This window comes from Anabrus simplex, chromosome 1 (assembly GCF_040414725.1).
Source record: "Anabrus simplex isolate iqAnaSimp1 chromosome 1, ASM4041472v1, whole genome shotgun sequence".
NCBI classification, from domain to species: Eukaryota; Metazoa; Arthropoda; class Insecta; order Orthoptera; family Tettigoniidae; genus Anabrus; species Anabrus simplex.
This window is the reverse complement of record NC_090265.1, coordinates 850,195,137-850,209,803: the sequence shown is the minus strand read 5'-3', so window position 1 is coordinate 850,209,803 and position 14,667 is coordinate 850,195,137. Positions and strand designations below refer to the sequence as shown.

The 14,667-nt window shown below is 39.4% G+C and overlaps 1 protein-coding gene across 2 annotated transcripts in view; it reads left to right on the top strand.

Moving 5' to 3' along the window:
* for (cGMP-dependent protein kinase for) overlaps window positions 1–14,667 on the top strand; it is a 442,735-nt gene that overhangs the window by 385,407 nt on the left and 42,661 nt on the right. For both annotated transcript variants that reach the window (XM_067136425.2, XM_067136424.2), the window contains exons 2-4: window positions 4,516–4,629; window positions 7,278–7,383; window positions 11,261–11,324. In XM_067136425.2, the coding sequence (XP_066992526.1) occupies window positions 4,516–4,629; window positions 7,278–7,383; window positions 11,261–11,324 (284 nt within the window). The remainder of the gene's footprint in view (window positions 1–4,515; window positions 4,630–7,277; window positions 7,384–11,260; window positions 11,325–14,667) is intronic.

The window sequence follows — 14,667 nt, the reverse complement described above, 5'->3', positions numbered from 1 at the left end:
ACGACGAAACGACATAGGACCAAATTTGTAGATCACTCCAAATTGAACTGAGATTGTGCCATCCGACTTACCGTTTAGCCGCGAAATACCTCGAAACGAAGGCCTGCAGCGACGTTAAAGTTGCCTCAATATTCCGAAATTTTTCGTGGGTAAAAATGAAATAATACAAGATCGTGGAAGCTTTCCGTCGATTACAGGCCAAATTTTGCTAAATTTCAATTTTATAGCTCGTCTGGCAGATTGTGCTTCAATCTTGTTTGGGGGAGGGGGAGGGGTTAAAATGAGGACTTTTAGGACAATGAAGCTACCAAATATGCAGATGGTCATTATTACTCCTGAAACGGATAACTACGAACATTTCGTCAATATATTCAGTATACAGGCACACGGTCGTTACGATTTTATTTATATAGATAAGGAATCTGCTCTACGTACAACACGTTTTGGGCTATGCCCGCTGGACTTGGCCTGCAAAACCGACCGTTCATGATATCTCCCTTATTAATCCTCTTGTCGAAGAAATGCACACGAGAAGAAAGTTTTTGAAATGGATTTCCATCAAGCTTGGTCGATTTCCAGTCAGGTTGATCTTGTTTTGTATTGTGGGATAGGAAAATCACTATTTCGGTTCCGTATAACCCCCCCCCCCCGTCCATTCCGGAAATTTGAAATGGTATGGACATACAAACCTACCTTCGGACAGGTGGATGCTAAATGTGAAGTTTGATTGACATATCTCCAGTAGTTTTCAAATTATAAGAAGTACGCTTTACACACACCCGCTTTTGAGTTAGGCCGGTGGGATCTGTATTAAGAAACCTTCGAAAAATTCACATGAGAAGAACGTTTTATAAATGGATTTCCATCAAGGTTGGTCGATTTCCAGTCAGGCTGGTCTTGTATATTTGTATATTGTGGGAGAGTAAAAATAACTTTTTTGGTTTTCTATAAACTCCCAGTCCATTCCGGGAATTCGACATGGTATGGACCTCAAAACTTACCTTTGGACAGGTGGATGCTAAATGTGAATTTGATTGAAATATCTCCATTATTTTTCACGTTATAAGAAATACGCTTTACACTCACCCGCTCTTGAGTTAAGTCCGGTGGGACTTGTACCGAAAAACGGTCCGTTAATGATATCTCCCTTATTAATCCTCGTATGGAAATGATACATATGAGAAAAAAAGTTTAGAAATTGATCTTCATTAAGGCAGGTGGATTTCCATTTAGTTTGGTTATGTATATTTTGTGGGAGTGAAAAATCACGGTTTCGGTTTCGTATAAACCCCCACTAAGTTCAGGGATTTAGAAACAATATTGGCCCTAAAACATACCCAAGGATAGGTGGGTTCTAAATGTGAAGTTTGGTAGAAATATATCCCGTACTTTTCAAGCTATAGACAAACAGACAGACACCAAAGCTAAAAAATATGTAGATGGTGATTATTACACCTGAAACGGATAACTGTACGGAAATTTCGTCAAAATAGTCAATTTACAGACACACGATTGTTACGATTTTATTTCTATAGATCTTCATTAAATTCTATTCACCTATTTTCTCGCGGTTCAGTGTTGATATGGACTTAACAACAATAATTGAAATTCATGAATATCTCTGTTACCCTAGCAAATACGGTAAAAATGTATAAGACATAAATGATCAGAAATGTCATTCTCTATAACTTTATTTTCCATCTAGGATAGAACTTTGGAGTGAACTTTCAGTTAGGTGATAATACAGTATTATGGTCAGATGTCAGATAGAGTCTGTATATGTACACGCTTAAAACAGAGCCCCAAGTGAAAATAAACTTAGCATTCTAGTTGATTGTATGAGACCAGTTTTTTCAAAAGATGATTTTACAAAATAACCCTAAAGCCTTGCATGTGCGAAATTTCGGCAACAAGTGCTATTTATATCGCACTCTCTCTTTTCTATTGCCAAATCGAGGAGAACGATTACATTTCTTGTATAGTGGCTCTGTATTGATTGAAAAATAAAGTACCACATACATCTGTATATTATTTGAATATTTTTTAATATTTTAAAGAAACAATGATATTTTCAAGTTATAATATTTCCTCTGTCACTTAAAATATCTTACTGGCTATGTGCGCGAATAAGATAGGTTAACACAAAATATCAAAACATTTTTCTAACTAGATATGGTCAAGAATATCTCCAATCCTCAAAAAAAAGAAAAGAAAAAGAAAAAAAAGGACACCTGGATTTCTTATAGTAATCCTTTCCAGAACACTCTAGGCAACACCAAAGTTTAGATTTATTAGGCCTACATAGCATCCACTCTTTCCCCCTTTTAGTCGGTAGAAATCTTCCCATTACAGTATGGACTCTCAGTCTGCATCACTATCGCTCTCTTAGTCATCAGTTGACTTGCATGAAGACTCTGCCAGGTTGTCTTCTAAATCTGAAGATGAATGACCAATAAATACAATTCATTTTTTCATGATAATATTACTGTATATTTCAAAAATATTGTCCGAATATTGCAGCGTGGGTTAGAGAGAGATTTATTGAGAAAATAATAAATCATCCGCCCTCCAATGAGAATGGCTATTCATATACGGAATATAATCAGGTTACAATTTCAGTAGAATTTATAATGTATAATTGTTAATGTTGTTATTGTTTAATTCTTTCCGGTGGTGTGGGGGGAATGTTAATCATGTTTTCAGGTATAGATGGAAATGAATGCTTTGAAGAGTGTCTCTCAGAATCTCTATTGCTATTTTCTCTAAGAATGGATTTTTCAGATTTTGTAGTAAGGTCGATGTCTGACTAGGGAGGGCGCCTCTTGCTCCGAATTGCTGGCCTCTGACAATCCACCGATCAATAGGTATTTTGTACTTTGCTGACAGATAAGGCAATCATGGTACACTTCCTGGTCTGATTCGAGTCTCTTTCAATACGAATGGTGGGGGGTCTAAGACCATTGCTTTACTTTCCGTACTGGAGATGGTTACGCCAGCCCTCCGACTGTCTCTTTGCAGCCATTTTGGCGGCAACGGGTTGTACTGAATGACCCTAGCGGGAACAGATCTGCCTGCGGTGAGGTTGCATGACATCTTTACTGCGCTTTTGTACAGAGGAGATTTATGAATCATTCAGGAGTTTGCTTTCGGGCATTGTGAATATAACACTACCCCTTTCCTTTATGTGGTAAATAGCACCACGACTGAAGGGATCAATTTCTCACAATTTCACATAGTTTTCTTCCTTCAAGATTTGGGGTGGGGAAGACTTTCTGTATGTATGTCCAGTCTGTGAAGTGCCATAGCTTGTACTTCAGGCGACGATAAGGGAGCGATTTTAGGAAAAGCCTATACTGAATTCAACAAACTGCTGTGGCCAGTATAAATGTTGTCGTATTACATTCAGACAGTAGGCTTACATTAATTTTAAGAAGGTAAAATAAGTAAAAATTAAAGGATTACTACTCACCTTCAGTTGTATAGTCGCGCAAAAAAGGCATGAGCCCACGGTATTGTATGTTCTTTGCATTTTATGTTTGATCAAACTTAATTTTAATTACCGAAATATAATTCACCTCCCAAGTAGGTAGGCTACAAACTCTGTGAATTTCCACAATACCAAGAGTTCAGTCTTTTTTCTTCCTTTTTAGTGACTGTACACCTGCTTTACATTAGACAGTGCAAATATTTCGAAACTACAAGTTTCTTAATAAAGGCGTAAATTACAATAGTGTTTCAAAAATAGACGGCGTAATTTCAGGGTTGGATTCTTCACATACAGAGAAGGAAAAAGTATAAGTTACATGAATGTGGGTCCAGAAATATGTACTTTCTTGGTCTTCACGATCACCTGATCTAAATCCGTTGTACTTCTTTGTGTGGGCTTTAGCAAAGTCGTTTTTGTACGCGACCGTTGTGAAGGATCAAGCAACACTTCACGGCAGAATTGTAAGGTCCTTTCAAGCAGTACGTACAACACCGGACATATTGGAGTGTTTACACTACATGTGATGAGGAGCATAAGCCTGTAGTATGGCAGGAGGTGGGCATTTTGAACGCCTCTTGTAAAGTAATGACCGGAGTACATCAGTACGTGCAAGATAGCCCACAACACTTGAGATTCTAGTCCACGACAGTGTCCGATATCTTGGGAAGTACGCGTTTTCGGACCCATGTTTATGTAGACTCTTTTCCTGCTCTATATTCGAGGAATCCAACCCTGAAATTATGCCCTGTATTTTTGAAATACGCTGTATTCTGAAGTCCACGGCCATTCAGCCACGGGTGTTAACGTGCTAGTCACCGTCCTTTTTCGAACCGTGTATCATTTATTAGCGCACATACATGAAGGTACGATATTAGGCACATTTCCTTTATTTGTTGGCATTGAGCATGTGATAATTTGTGAAAATGCAGTAAGACTATCCATTATTATTATTATTATTATTATTATTATTATTATTATTATTATTATTATTATTATTATTTCTAACTTTGTTATTTGCTCTTTTTCAGAGGGGCGCGTGGAGGTGTCACGTGACGGCAAGTACCTGAGTACCTTGGCCCCCGGGAAGGTGTTTGGAGAGCTTGCCATCCTCTACAACTGTAAGCGCACCGCTACCATCAAAGGTAAGGAGGCCATATTTATTGAGTTTCTGTTGCCCCACTATTTAAGTGACAGAATTTTGGTATCTTATTCAGAAATGAAGGGGCCAGGATGTCGAGAACATTTAATAGGTGTGAAATTAGTCTGCTATTTTCGGTCGCGCAAACCTTAATTGAAGTCTGAAGTAACATGACTTTCTTCAAATGTATATTATACCGTAGTTGGAAAACTTGTCTTTCGATCAAAATTAAACTTCAATTTCTAATTGCCTTGAGTGAGAAGTGCCATTGCAAATATAGTAGAAAATCAGAGTAACCTATACACATTCACGTACAAAATCACAGGTATAAATCAAATCTATTGCAAATAATAAACTACATATGTATACACTAACAAATAAAATGCAAACTAAAGTGACTTGGGTGGATATGATACGGTTCATCCGATCAACTGAACATGTTCAGAATTATTTGTAAATGTTGTTCTAATATATTCATTTCTGTATACCAGTTTCTATTGTGACGCCACTGTGATGACGTCGTTTATATATTCAGTATACCGAGTCTCTCATATAAACTAAGACCGAACGCACGGTGTTTGTACTCTGCGCTATGGCAGCTTCCTCAGCCAAACGGCCGCCTTGCTTTAAGCGTGTATACAATTGTATATGAAATCTTACCTTATAAAAGATGCTGGAAGTGTCGTCCTTCCTGGGTTATACAGGCATTGTATCTGGTAAACACATTCTGGCTGACGTGAGTGAGTTCTGCCAGTGTAATATTTCTGACTTCATTCGTAATGTTTTCTTTCAATTCCTCCAATGTGAGGATTTGTTCGGTACACTTTTTCTTTCACTTTACCACACAAATAAAAATCACACATTGTTCGATCTGGAGAAGGGTGGGGGTGGGGGGATAGACCAGCACTGATCACTCTGTCTGCAAACACTTCCAAGGTTGTAAGAAGGGAATCTACTACTTTATGAGCAGGGGCTGAATCTTGTTGAAACCACCCACGCGATGTTCCTTCTTCCGTTAACTGATGGTAGGAAGGCGTAAAAATGTCATCTTGGTACCTCTCTGCATTTATTGTCGTCTCGAAAAAAGTAAGCCCAGTTATTCGTCTTGCACTAACAACACACTAAACACCAATCTTCCTATCATAATGAGGGACTTCTTAAACACCATTAATATTTTTTGCACACCAATTGCGAGAGTTATGACTGTTCCCACGACCATTAAGATGAAACCAGAACTTTTACATATGAAAATACGGTGTTGCAATGATTACTGCCTCACCACGTTAAAAAACTGAGTTTCAGACTGGCGACTGATGCTTGCCAGGTCGAACAAGTCCAGGCTGCTTGCAAGGTCAAGAACTGTGCGTGCGCCTTCCATACTGCAGCTTACGTATTGGAGAGTAAAAACGTCACCTCGACGGTCTTAGTGTATGAGAGACTGTGTACATCCTATAACAACACTGTGTAGTAATGTTTTCATTTGTATTAAAAGAAATTCACTTGATACAATTCACACACACTCACTCGATAATCTCTGTACTTTTATTTGCTATACGTATGTTCATTTTGATTTTGCTATATTTATGCCTCCTTTTTTATTGCGAATGTCATTTGGAAATTCTGTTTTTAATACGTTGGCCCATTGGAAAGCTTTCATAATCCAGCACTTCTTTACCAATAATGAATTAAAACATTCGCCGAAGAAACCTCACAAGGAAGATCTCATCAGTAATTTCAAGACTTTACGAAATTATTCCACAATTTTTGTCATCGGTTGTAACACAGACCTGCCTCATTGGTCTGCTAACTAATTTCTGTCCAGGAGGTTCTGAGTTAGAATTCATGTTCTACCCAAGGGACGTTTGCTTGTCTTTGTGGTTTCAATATTCTTAAATTGCTTCAACCGTGAAGTAATGGGCGTTATTTTGTAAGTCATGATTTATAAGAACGAGATGCAATGCACTGATCTCATTTGTCATAGTTTTACCATTAATCAGCTAGGTCTTAATTCATAGCACATGGTTATGCGAACATCACACAAAGAATTACGATATTCTTCCATAAATGCGCGTGAATTGGTAGTTCATTTGTCTTGTTGTCATCTATTGCTGTTGGTAAGAACAAAAGAAATACGGCTGTAAGTCTGAGTAGATAGATAGATGAATACTACATCTGCTGATGTGAAAGAATTAATTTATAGTATCTTGTAAATTTGGTATCCACATAATGAACCTCGTGTTTGTACACTGAGTGGTAAGCAATTCCCACCTCATATTCTGGCTTTGTAAGGGTATCTCTAAATATTGTAATGTTTTGATTAGAGACCCAGGATAGGAAATGTACCGTTTCTCTATCTCTTTCTGTAGTTTCTACTAATCACAATAACTTATGACTGAAATAAAATGCATGATCCAAATTGACCTGATTGGTAGACATCCCAGGTGACAACGAGGCAGGAATGCTACGACGTGTAAAGATTGTCCGACGAAAGGTACATTCCCAGACTTACGTTCCTAATCAAATCTCCTTGTACTCGGACTTGTCTAGAAACCACAGGTGATTTTACTTACCACCCTTGTTTACAGTTCCTCTAGTTTGAGGCTTATTTATCTCTATATTTTGAGCTTATACTTTATTGATTTACTTCCTCAGCTGCCAGCGACTGCAAGCTCTGGGCGATCGAACGACAATGTTTCCAGACTATTATGATGAGGACTGGGCTCATCCGCCAGGCCGAATACACGGACTTCCTCAAGAGGTAAGATCGGTGCACTGCATATTCTATTAATGGCTACAGTTTCAAATAAAAAAAATAATTATTTTATAACTTCCCTAATTATAGGGCTGCCTCTAGGACAATCATCACTGCTTAACAGGTTGTAAGAAAAAACAATGTATCAGCATGGAATATGAAATGTCTGTTACATACAATACAAAAAGGAATTAACAAACAAAAATACGCACACAATGTTATTGACTGTATAAATAAGCAAAGTCACCTCATACAGGTCATGAAGGCCCTTGGAGGAGTGGAAGGTAAAGGATTCCACCATTGTTAACCTCGGCACGTGATGGGGTAGAGTGGTTAGCTCTACGCCCGGCCGCCTTTGCCCCCAGGAATTAACCTGGTACTCATTTTTTTTTTGTGTGTAGGCTGAGTGAACCTCAGGGCCATATGCACCTCCGGAAGTGGAAATCTCGTTTCTTAAATTTTACGACTTCCTGACGGGGATTCGAACCCACGTCCTACCTGGCGAACCGAGCACGCCTTTACCGCCTCGGCCAGGCAGCCCCTGACTGTATAAATGGTGTCTCAAAATTAATACTGAACCGCGGATAGGAGCTACCGCCATGTTTATCTATAGTCTACCTAATGAAGTCCAAAACTGTGATAAGAATGTAGGAATTATTCCCCGGGCTTAAGATACAACGTTATTCTCTTTCCTCCTTTCTTGAGGTGAAATTTCATCTTGTCTGTTACTGTCAAACAAGAATTTTAATTCCCATGAAATTCAAAACATGTTATGCTAAATAATTCATTTCCTAGAAATAAAAGTGAGGTGAATTGAGAAGGTGAGGGTGATAATTTTTTAAGTGAAAGTGCAACTAGGAAACCAACCCCTAGAATGGAGGAAGATTGGTTACCTAGGAGAATACGGACTCGGCTGTGGAGGATAAGAGAACTAGATAACTAATCAGTTAATGGTAATAGGTGTGGAACTAACCGAGGCCACAGAGCTAGTTGCATATAGAGGATTACGGAGGAACTTATTTAATTCACAGAGACTTCCAGACTGAACGCTGAAAGGCATAACACTCTGTAAAGAATATGGATGTATGTATAAAATACTACGGTAAACACCGTCGGTGTCAACTTTTGCTCTTTTTTGTGGCTTACTATTTGTTGTTAAATTGAACAAATTTCGCTTGTACTCCCGAAATTGACAATCTTAAAAGAAGTAATTTTTTTTAATTTCTTAACAATTGTTTTGTTTTACAATTTGTTTTACGTCGCACCGACACGGATAGGTTTTATGGTGACGATAAGATAGGAAAGGGATAGGAGTGAGAAGGAAGCGGCTGTGGCCTTGATTAAGGTACATCATTTGATGGGAAACTACGGAAAACCATCTTCAGGGCTGCCGACAGCGAGGCTCGAACCCGTTATCTCCCGGATGCAAGCTCACAGCTGCGCGCCCCTAACCGCACGGCCTACTCGCCCAGTCTTAACAATTCTTCTTCCGAATCCGAACTTGCAGATAACACTAATCAGGTTTGTAACTGTGTCAACATGAAAGAGTATACGTTTCTTAATTAAAACGTAACGTACAGGATGACCCCCGTTTCAGATGCCGATTACGTGCACACATTTGCATAAGTATTATAATGAAATGTGTGTTATTAGTCCATATTTGACCTCTTTTTGCACTTGCTAGCTCTTTGTTTCCGAATTTGGAAGAATTCTTCTATTTAGAAGTAGGCTACATTTTAGGGGCATAGATAATCAGGTTAGTCCCTGAAACGAATTACAAATAGTCTTGCTCGGACCATACTGTTACCATGATTCAGTGCTTGGCATAGCCGACTGGTGTTCGGTTGGTTCCAGGCTTGTTTCTGTTGATCAGAAATCAAGAGTTACTAAATACTATTCGACTTTGTGTGTCCGTTTTCTGCTATATTGAATGCTTGGGTATACAATGATTGTAGCCTATTGAAACGAAAGAAACAGTTACTGTTTTTCTGTACATATTTGAAGTATGTGTTTCAGTCCGGAAGAATACAGAGTACACTAACCGTAATTTTAATGCGGAGAAGATGGAGGACAAAGGAAATGTCTGGAATAAATATTACAAGACCCAAGCAGAGAATGCTGTTCATTTAAATGCGCAAAGAAAGACAATAATAATCTGTGTTTTTAAGTCGCAGTTTATCTGAACTTTTTGGGCTTCGCATTCTTTATCAATCATAAACTTTAGACAATATGCCATGTATATACTTACATCTACTGTGGTCGTCTAACGAGAAGTCACGTGGATGCGGGTAAAGGATGCGAGGGGTAAGTATAGCCGCTGCGCATGCGCGTATCTCAACTCTCAAGGCCTGACAATAAACATTTGTTTTGTCTGCGATGACTCTTGTGAACTAAGGTGCTGTTGTGATGTTTCAAGTTGGTAGTGTATTTGAGCGTTAGTTACCCATTTACTGTAAGTACTGAATATTGGACTGTTTAATTATGAACATGCCTCTGTTTCAGAGAGCTTACACAGTCTTCACAACTAATATTTGTAGCTTATAATATCTGTTTCTCGTGCAGCACCTACAAACTGCCGTGACTTCTCGTCAGACGCAGACAGTACAGAGTGGTCGGAAACAACGTGAACCGTATATATGAGCATTAGAGGGTTGGCCATACTGATAAATAATTTGAAATAAATAATTCGATATCTCGCGTCGTTGTCACTTTATCAGCTGCTGAAGTTAGCCAATCAGATCACTCCGCGGGCAAATTCAAATGGGCTTAAGACTGGCATGAGAGCACCAGTCGAAGAACAAAACTCCGCCAGAAGAGGGGTTTGAATACAGACCTCCGAGCTTACAGGATCGAGCCAAAGCAAGTACGGTACGGTGTCACTGGCTGAAAGCAACGATGTGTTTGAATCTGATTTCTCGGCATGGCTCTCAAGCCGTTCTTGAGTCATTCACCCGCTAAGCGATCTGATTGGCTAACTTCAGCAGCTGATAAAAAGACAACGGTGCGAGATATTGAATTGTTTATGTCAATATTGCCATTAATATTTTCACGGCCCGTACTTGTAGACATGGTACAGACTTTTGGGCTTATGTCGTGTCAAGAAAATAAGGTGAAATTCTTTACGTTTCTTAGAAAACTTTGCTCTGCGTCATCAGAAGGAAATCTGGACTGTTCACGAGACAGGCTTCTCAAGGACTGAGGTTTGAATTTAGACGTTAAAATCGAAGTGGAAGTGGAGTACACCTGTACTCCTGTTGTTATGTGACTCCCTTTCAGACTGATTCTGATCGTTCCGTCAGCTTCCCGCTCCGAACGCTATCACTGTATTGCGTCCGGTGAGCCATCTGGTGACGAATGAACGTATCACTTTCACTTCTATTATAACGTCTAAATTCAAACTTCATTCCTTGAGAAACCCTCCTCGTGAACAATCCAGATTTACTTCTGATGACGCAGAGCGAAGTTCTCTGCGAAATGTAAAGAATTTCACCTTTTCTTGACACGGCATAAGCCCAAAAGCCTATACAGTATCATGTCTATGTCAAATTATTTATCAGCATGACCAACCCTTTAACCCTCATATACCCGTTTCACGTCATTTCCGACCACCTTGTATACGTATACATCTATACCAGCTTAAGTGGTATTTAAAAATGTTATTTTGTTTTTATAAGCTTAGCGTGCAGTACAGATTGGCTCAATAAAATTGTAATTCTTTGATCAAATCACATAGGGTAGGTGAAACGCCAGCATTCTCTGATCATCTAATTTCATTAGCGTTATATATTGACCACCCACTCGAGCTCACAGCATAAGTACAAAATCTAAAACAGTAGGTATAATTACAAAGATTTCTAATCAGATTTTTATGTGTGTGTTTCAGCGTACCAATCTTCAAGAATTTGCCAGAAGATACTCTTACGAAGATCTCGGATGTACTTGAAGAGGTACGTTAATGATAGTTGACTGGTATTTGATTTCCTTATAAACGTTCGTATGTATTTTCCATTCAGCTGCTGAGGGTATTCATGTTTTTTTCATCATTCAAGAAGTATCTTCAACGCTTTCGGTTCAGAGGGCCCTGGGTTCGATTTGTGGTCGGGCCAAGGATTTTAACTGCGTGTGTTTCCTCTAGTTTGGGGACTAGGTGGTGTTCGTCTTAATGGACTTCCTGTCATCCACCTACAACAAACTGTACTACCAAGCACCACAGAAACAGCGAATACATCCCTGCACGCAGCATCAGGAAGGGCACCCGGCCGTAAAACTTGACTCAATCTACACCAAGTGCCGACCCCAATAAATTTGGAAAAAGGCCAACAATAATAATAATAATAATAATAATAATAATAATAATAATAATAATAATAATAATAATAATAATAATAATAATAATACTTCATATGGCCTCAGCAACTGTCGAGGCATTTTAATGTTCATGCCATTTAGGCTGCCTGCGCGTCGATTTCGACGTTCCGTTTTACTCTACCAAATTGCAGAGTAAACCCTGTTTCTGTTAGGCGATGTATGGCTTAGTTTCTTTCCTTTTTACGTATCACCGACACAGATAGGTTTATGGCGACGACAGGATAGGAAAGGCCTAGGAGTGGGAAGGAGGCGACCGTGGCCTTGATTGAGGTTCGGCCCTAGTATTTGCCTGGTATGAAAATGGGAAACCACGGAAAACCATCTTCAGGGTTGCCGACAGTGGGATTCGAACCCGCTGTCGTCTCCCGATTGCAAAGTTTCAGTTAACTTTTTTGTGTAAACACCAAATGTGTCAGCCGCTTCTATCTTCTTTCAGATCAAAGGTGAGCGGGAAGTAGCATTATTTGAAGATACCTGTTCGAAATCCATTTCAAGTTACTTATGATAAGGACGATTATTATTATTATTACTACTAATCCCATAGCACTACACCTCTGCAGGGCCTTGACCTACCAAGCGACCGCTGCTCAGCCCGAAGGCCTGCAGATTACGAGGTGTTGTGTGGTCAGCACGACGAATCCTCTCGGTCGTTATCCTTGGCTTTCTAGACCGAGGCCGCTATCTCACCGTCAGATAGCTCCTCAGTTGTAATCACATACGCTGAGTAGACCTCGAACCAGCCCTCAGATCCAGGTACAAATCCCTGACCTGGCCGGGAATTGAACCCGGGGCCTCCAGATAAGAGGCACGCATATTATTATTATTATTATTATTATTATTATTATTATTATTATTATTATTATTATTATTATTATTATTATTATTATTATTATTATTATTATTTGTTCGTATCGGCCTACTGAGGACCTTGTTATTTCAGCTGTCTTCTCTGGCTTTGATCTTTGCCTAGTGCTCGTTCTCTCGTTGCCGGTGTTGCTCTTTTCTTTCCCCCGTCCATGTCTTTCCCGTCTTCAACTTTGGCCTTTCTTGAAAACCCTGGTGGTCTTTTTGTTTCCTTCTGAGTTGGTTGCGTTCTTTTATATGTTCATAAATGTTCCCCATCTCCTGTAGGTCCCTTTGCACCTCCTTGAATCAAGTTGGCTGGGTCGTCTTATCTTTTTTTTTTTTTTTTTTTTCTTGCTAGGGGCTTTACGTCGCGCCGAAACAGATAGGTCTTATGGCGACGATGGGATAGGAAAGGCCTAGGAGTTGGAAGGAAGCGGCCGTGGCCTTAATTAAGGTACAGCCCCAGCATTTGCCTGGTGTGAAAATGGGAAACCACGGAAAACCATTTTCAGGGCTGCCGATAGTGGGATTCGAACCTACTATCTCCCGGATGCAAGCTCACAGCCGCGCGCCTCTACGCGCACGGCCAACTCGCCCGGTCGTCTTATCTTTAAAATAAGTAAAGATCTGGTTCGATAATCGTGTGGGTGTCATTCTTAGCAAGTTGCTATAAAATGTAGTTCTCCTCCTCCGCATGACATCAGAGATCTTCTGGACATGAGTATACAGCTCATGGTTATGCCGACGTTTATACTCATCTTTGTCTTTAATTGGGCCAATAATTTTCCTTAAGATCTTTCTTTCTTTCTTTCTTTCTTTCTTTCTTTCTTTAATTTCCAAATTTTTCCATCAGGCCATTCTTGTTTATACCAAGGTATTCATTCCGCTGCATACAGAGCCTCTGGTCTTATTACGGTGTAATAATGTCTGAGTGTGGACTTTTTGTTGTAAAAGTATTTGATCAGTTTACAAGCCATTTTATTCATGCGCGACGCGAAAGTTTTAGCTTCTTCTTCTTCTTCTTCTTCTTCTTCTTGCTTCAAGTAGCCTAGCAGTAAAACCAATTGAATCGCAATTAAACACACCGGTGCAGACATACCAACAAACAAACTATTAACCACTTTCCACAGGGTGGTCTGAAACCACGTGAACTGGCCATATGAGCGTTAGAGGGTTGGTCATACGGACAAAATAATTTGAAAAAATAGTTCGATATCTCGCGCCGTTGTCATTTGATCAAGTGCGGAAATTAACCAATCACATACCTAGCTTCGCAGGCGAATTCAGTTTGATTTTGCGGGGCGGTGCCGCCAAATCTGCGCGTGGCGCCAAACAAAAAACAATACCCTGGGTTTTAGCCGGTGTCATCGTAGCGTACTTACAATGGCGTGATCCTGTGATTTCGGAGTCCGTCTTCAAATCCTACCCCTGGTGATTTTTTCTTCCATTGGTGCTCTCAGTCCGGTCTAAAGCCTCGTGCAGATGTAGCCTATTAACAACGGTTCGCAAAGCCCATTTGAATTCCCCTGCGATGCGATCTGATTGGCTAACTTCAGCACCTGATAAAGTTACAGTAGTGGAAGATTTCGAATTATTTTTTTCAAATTATTTATTATTATGACCAACCCTCTGATGCTCACATACGCGGTTCATTTTGTTTCCGACCACCCTGTATAGATACAAATACTTCGGGTTGTTGATCTTGTTATTCTAAAGTCGTAATAAATATTGTTTATAAAAAAAGACTTACAACGAATACTTATAAATTGTACGAACTTTTTCCTATTAAAATCGCTACTAATCATGGTAACATAAAACTACTGTTTTAATCTTCTCACAAACCCATCATCTAATCCATTTGTTTGCAATAATTTGCACCTTCTGCTGCTTACACTTCAAACGTCTAACTGCGAAGTTGGGTTTAAATGTGCCAATCTATTCTTTTATGTACAAGAAACACTGAAACGAAACACGTATTAAAAATAGATAACAAGTTGAAGATTTCTCCGTAGCAACTAATGTTTAGACATGGTCTCTTAACAATCTTATTTTTGCCTATGTATATAAAAACACGAA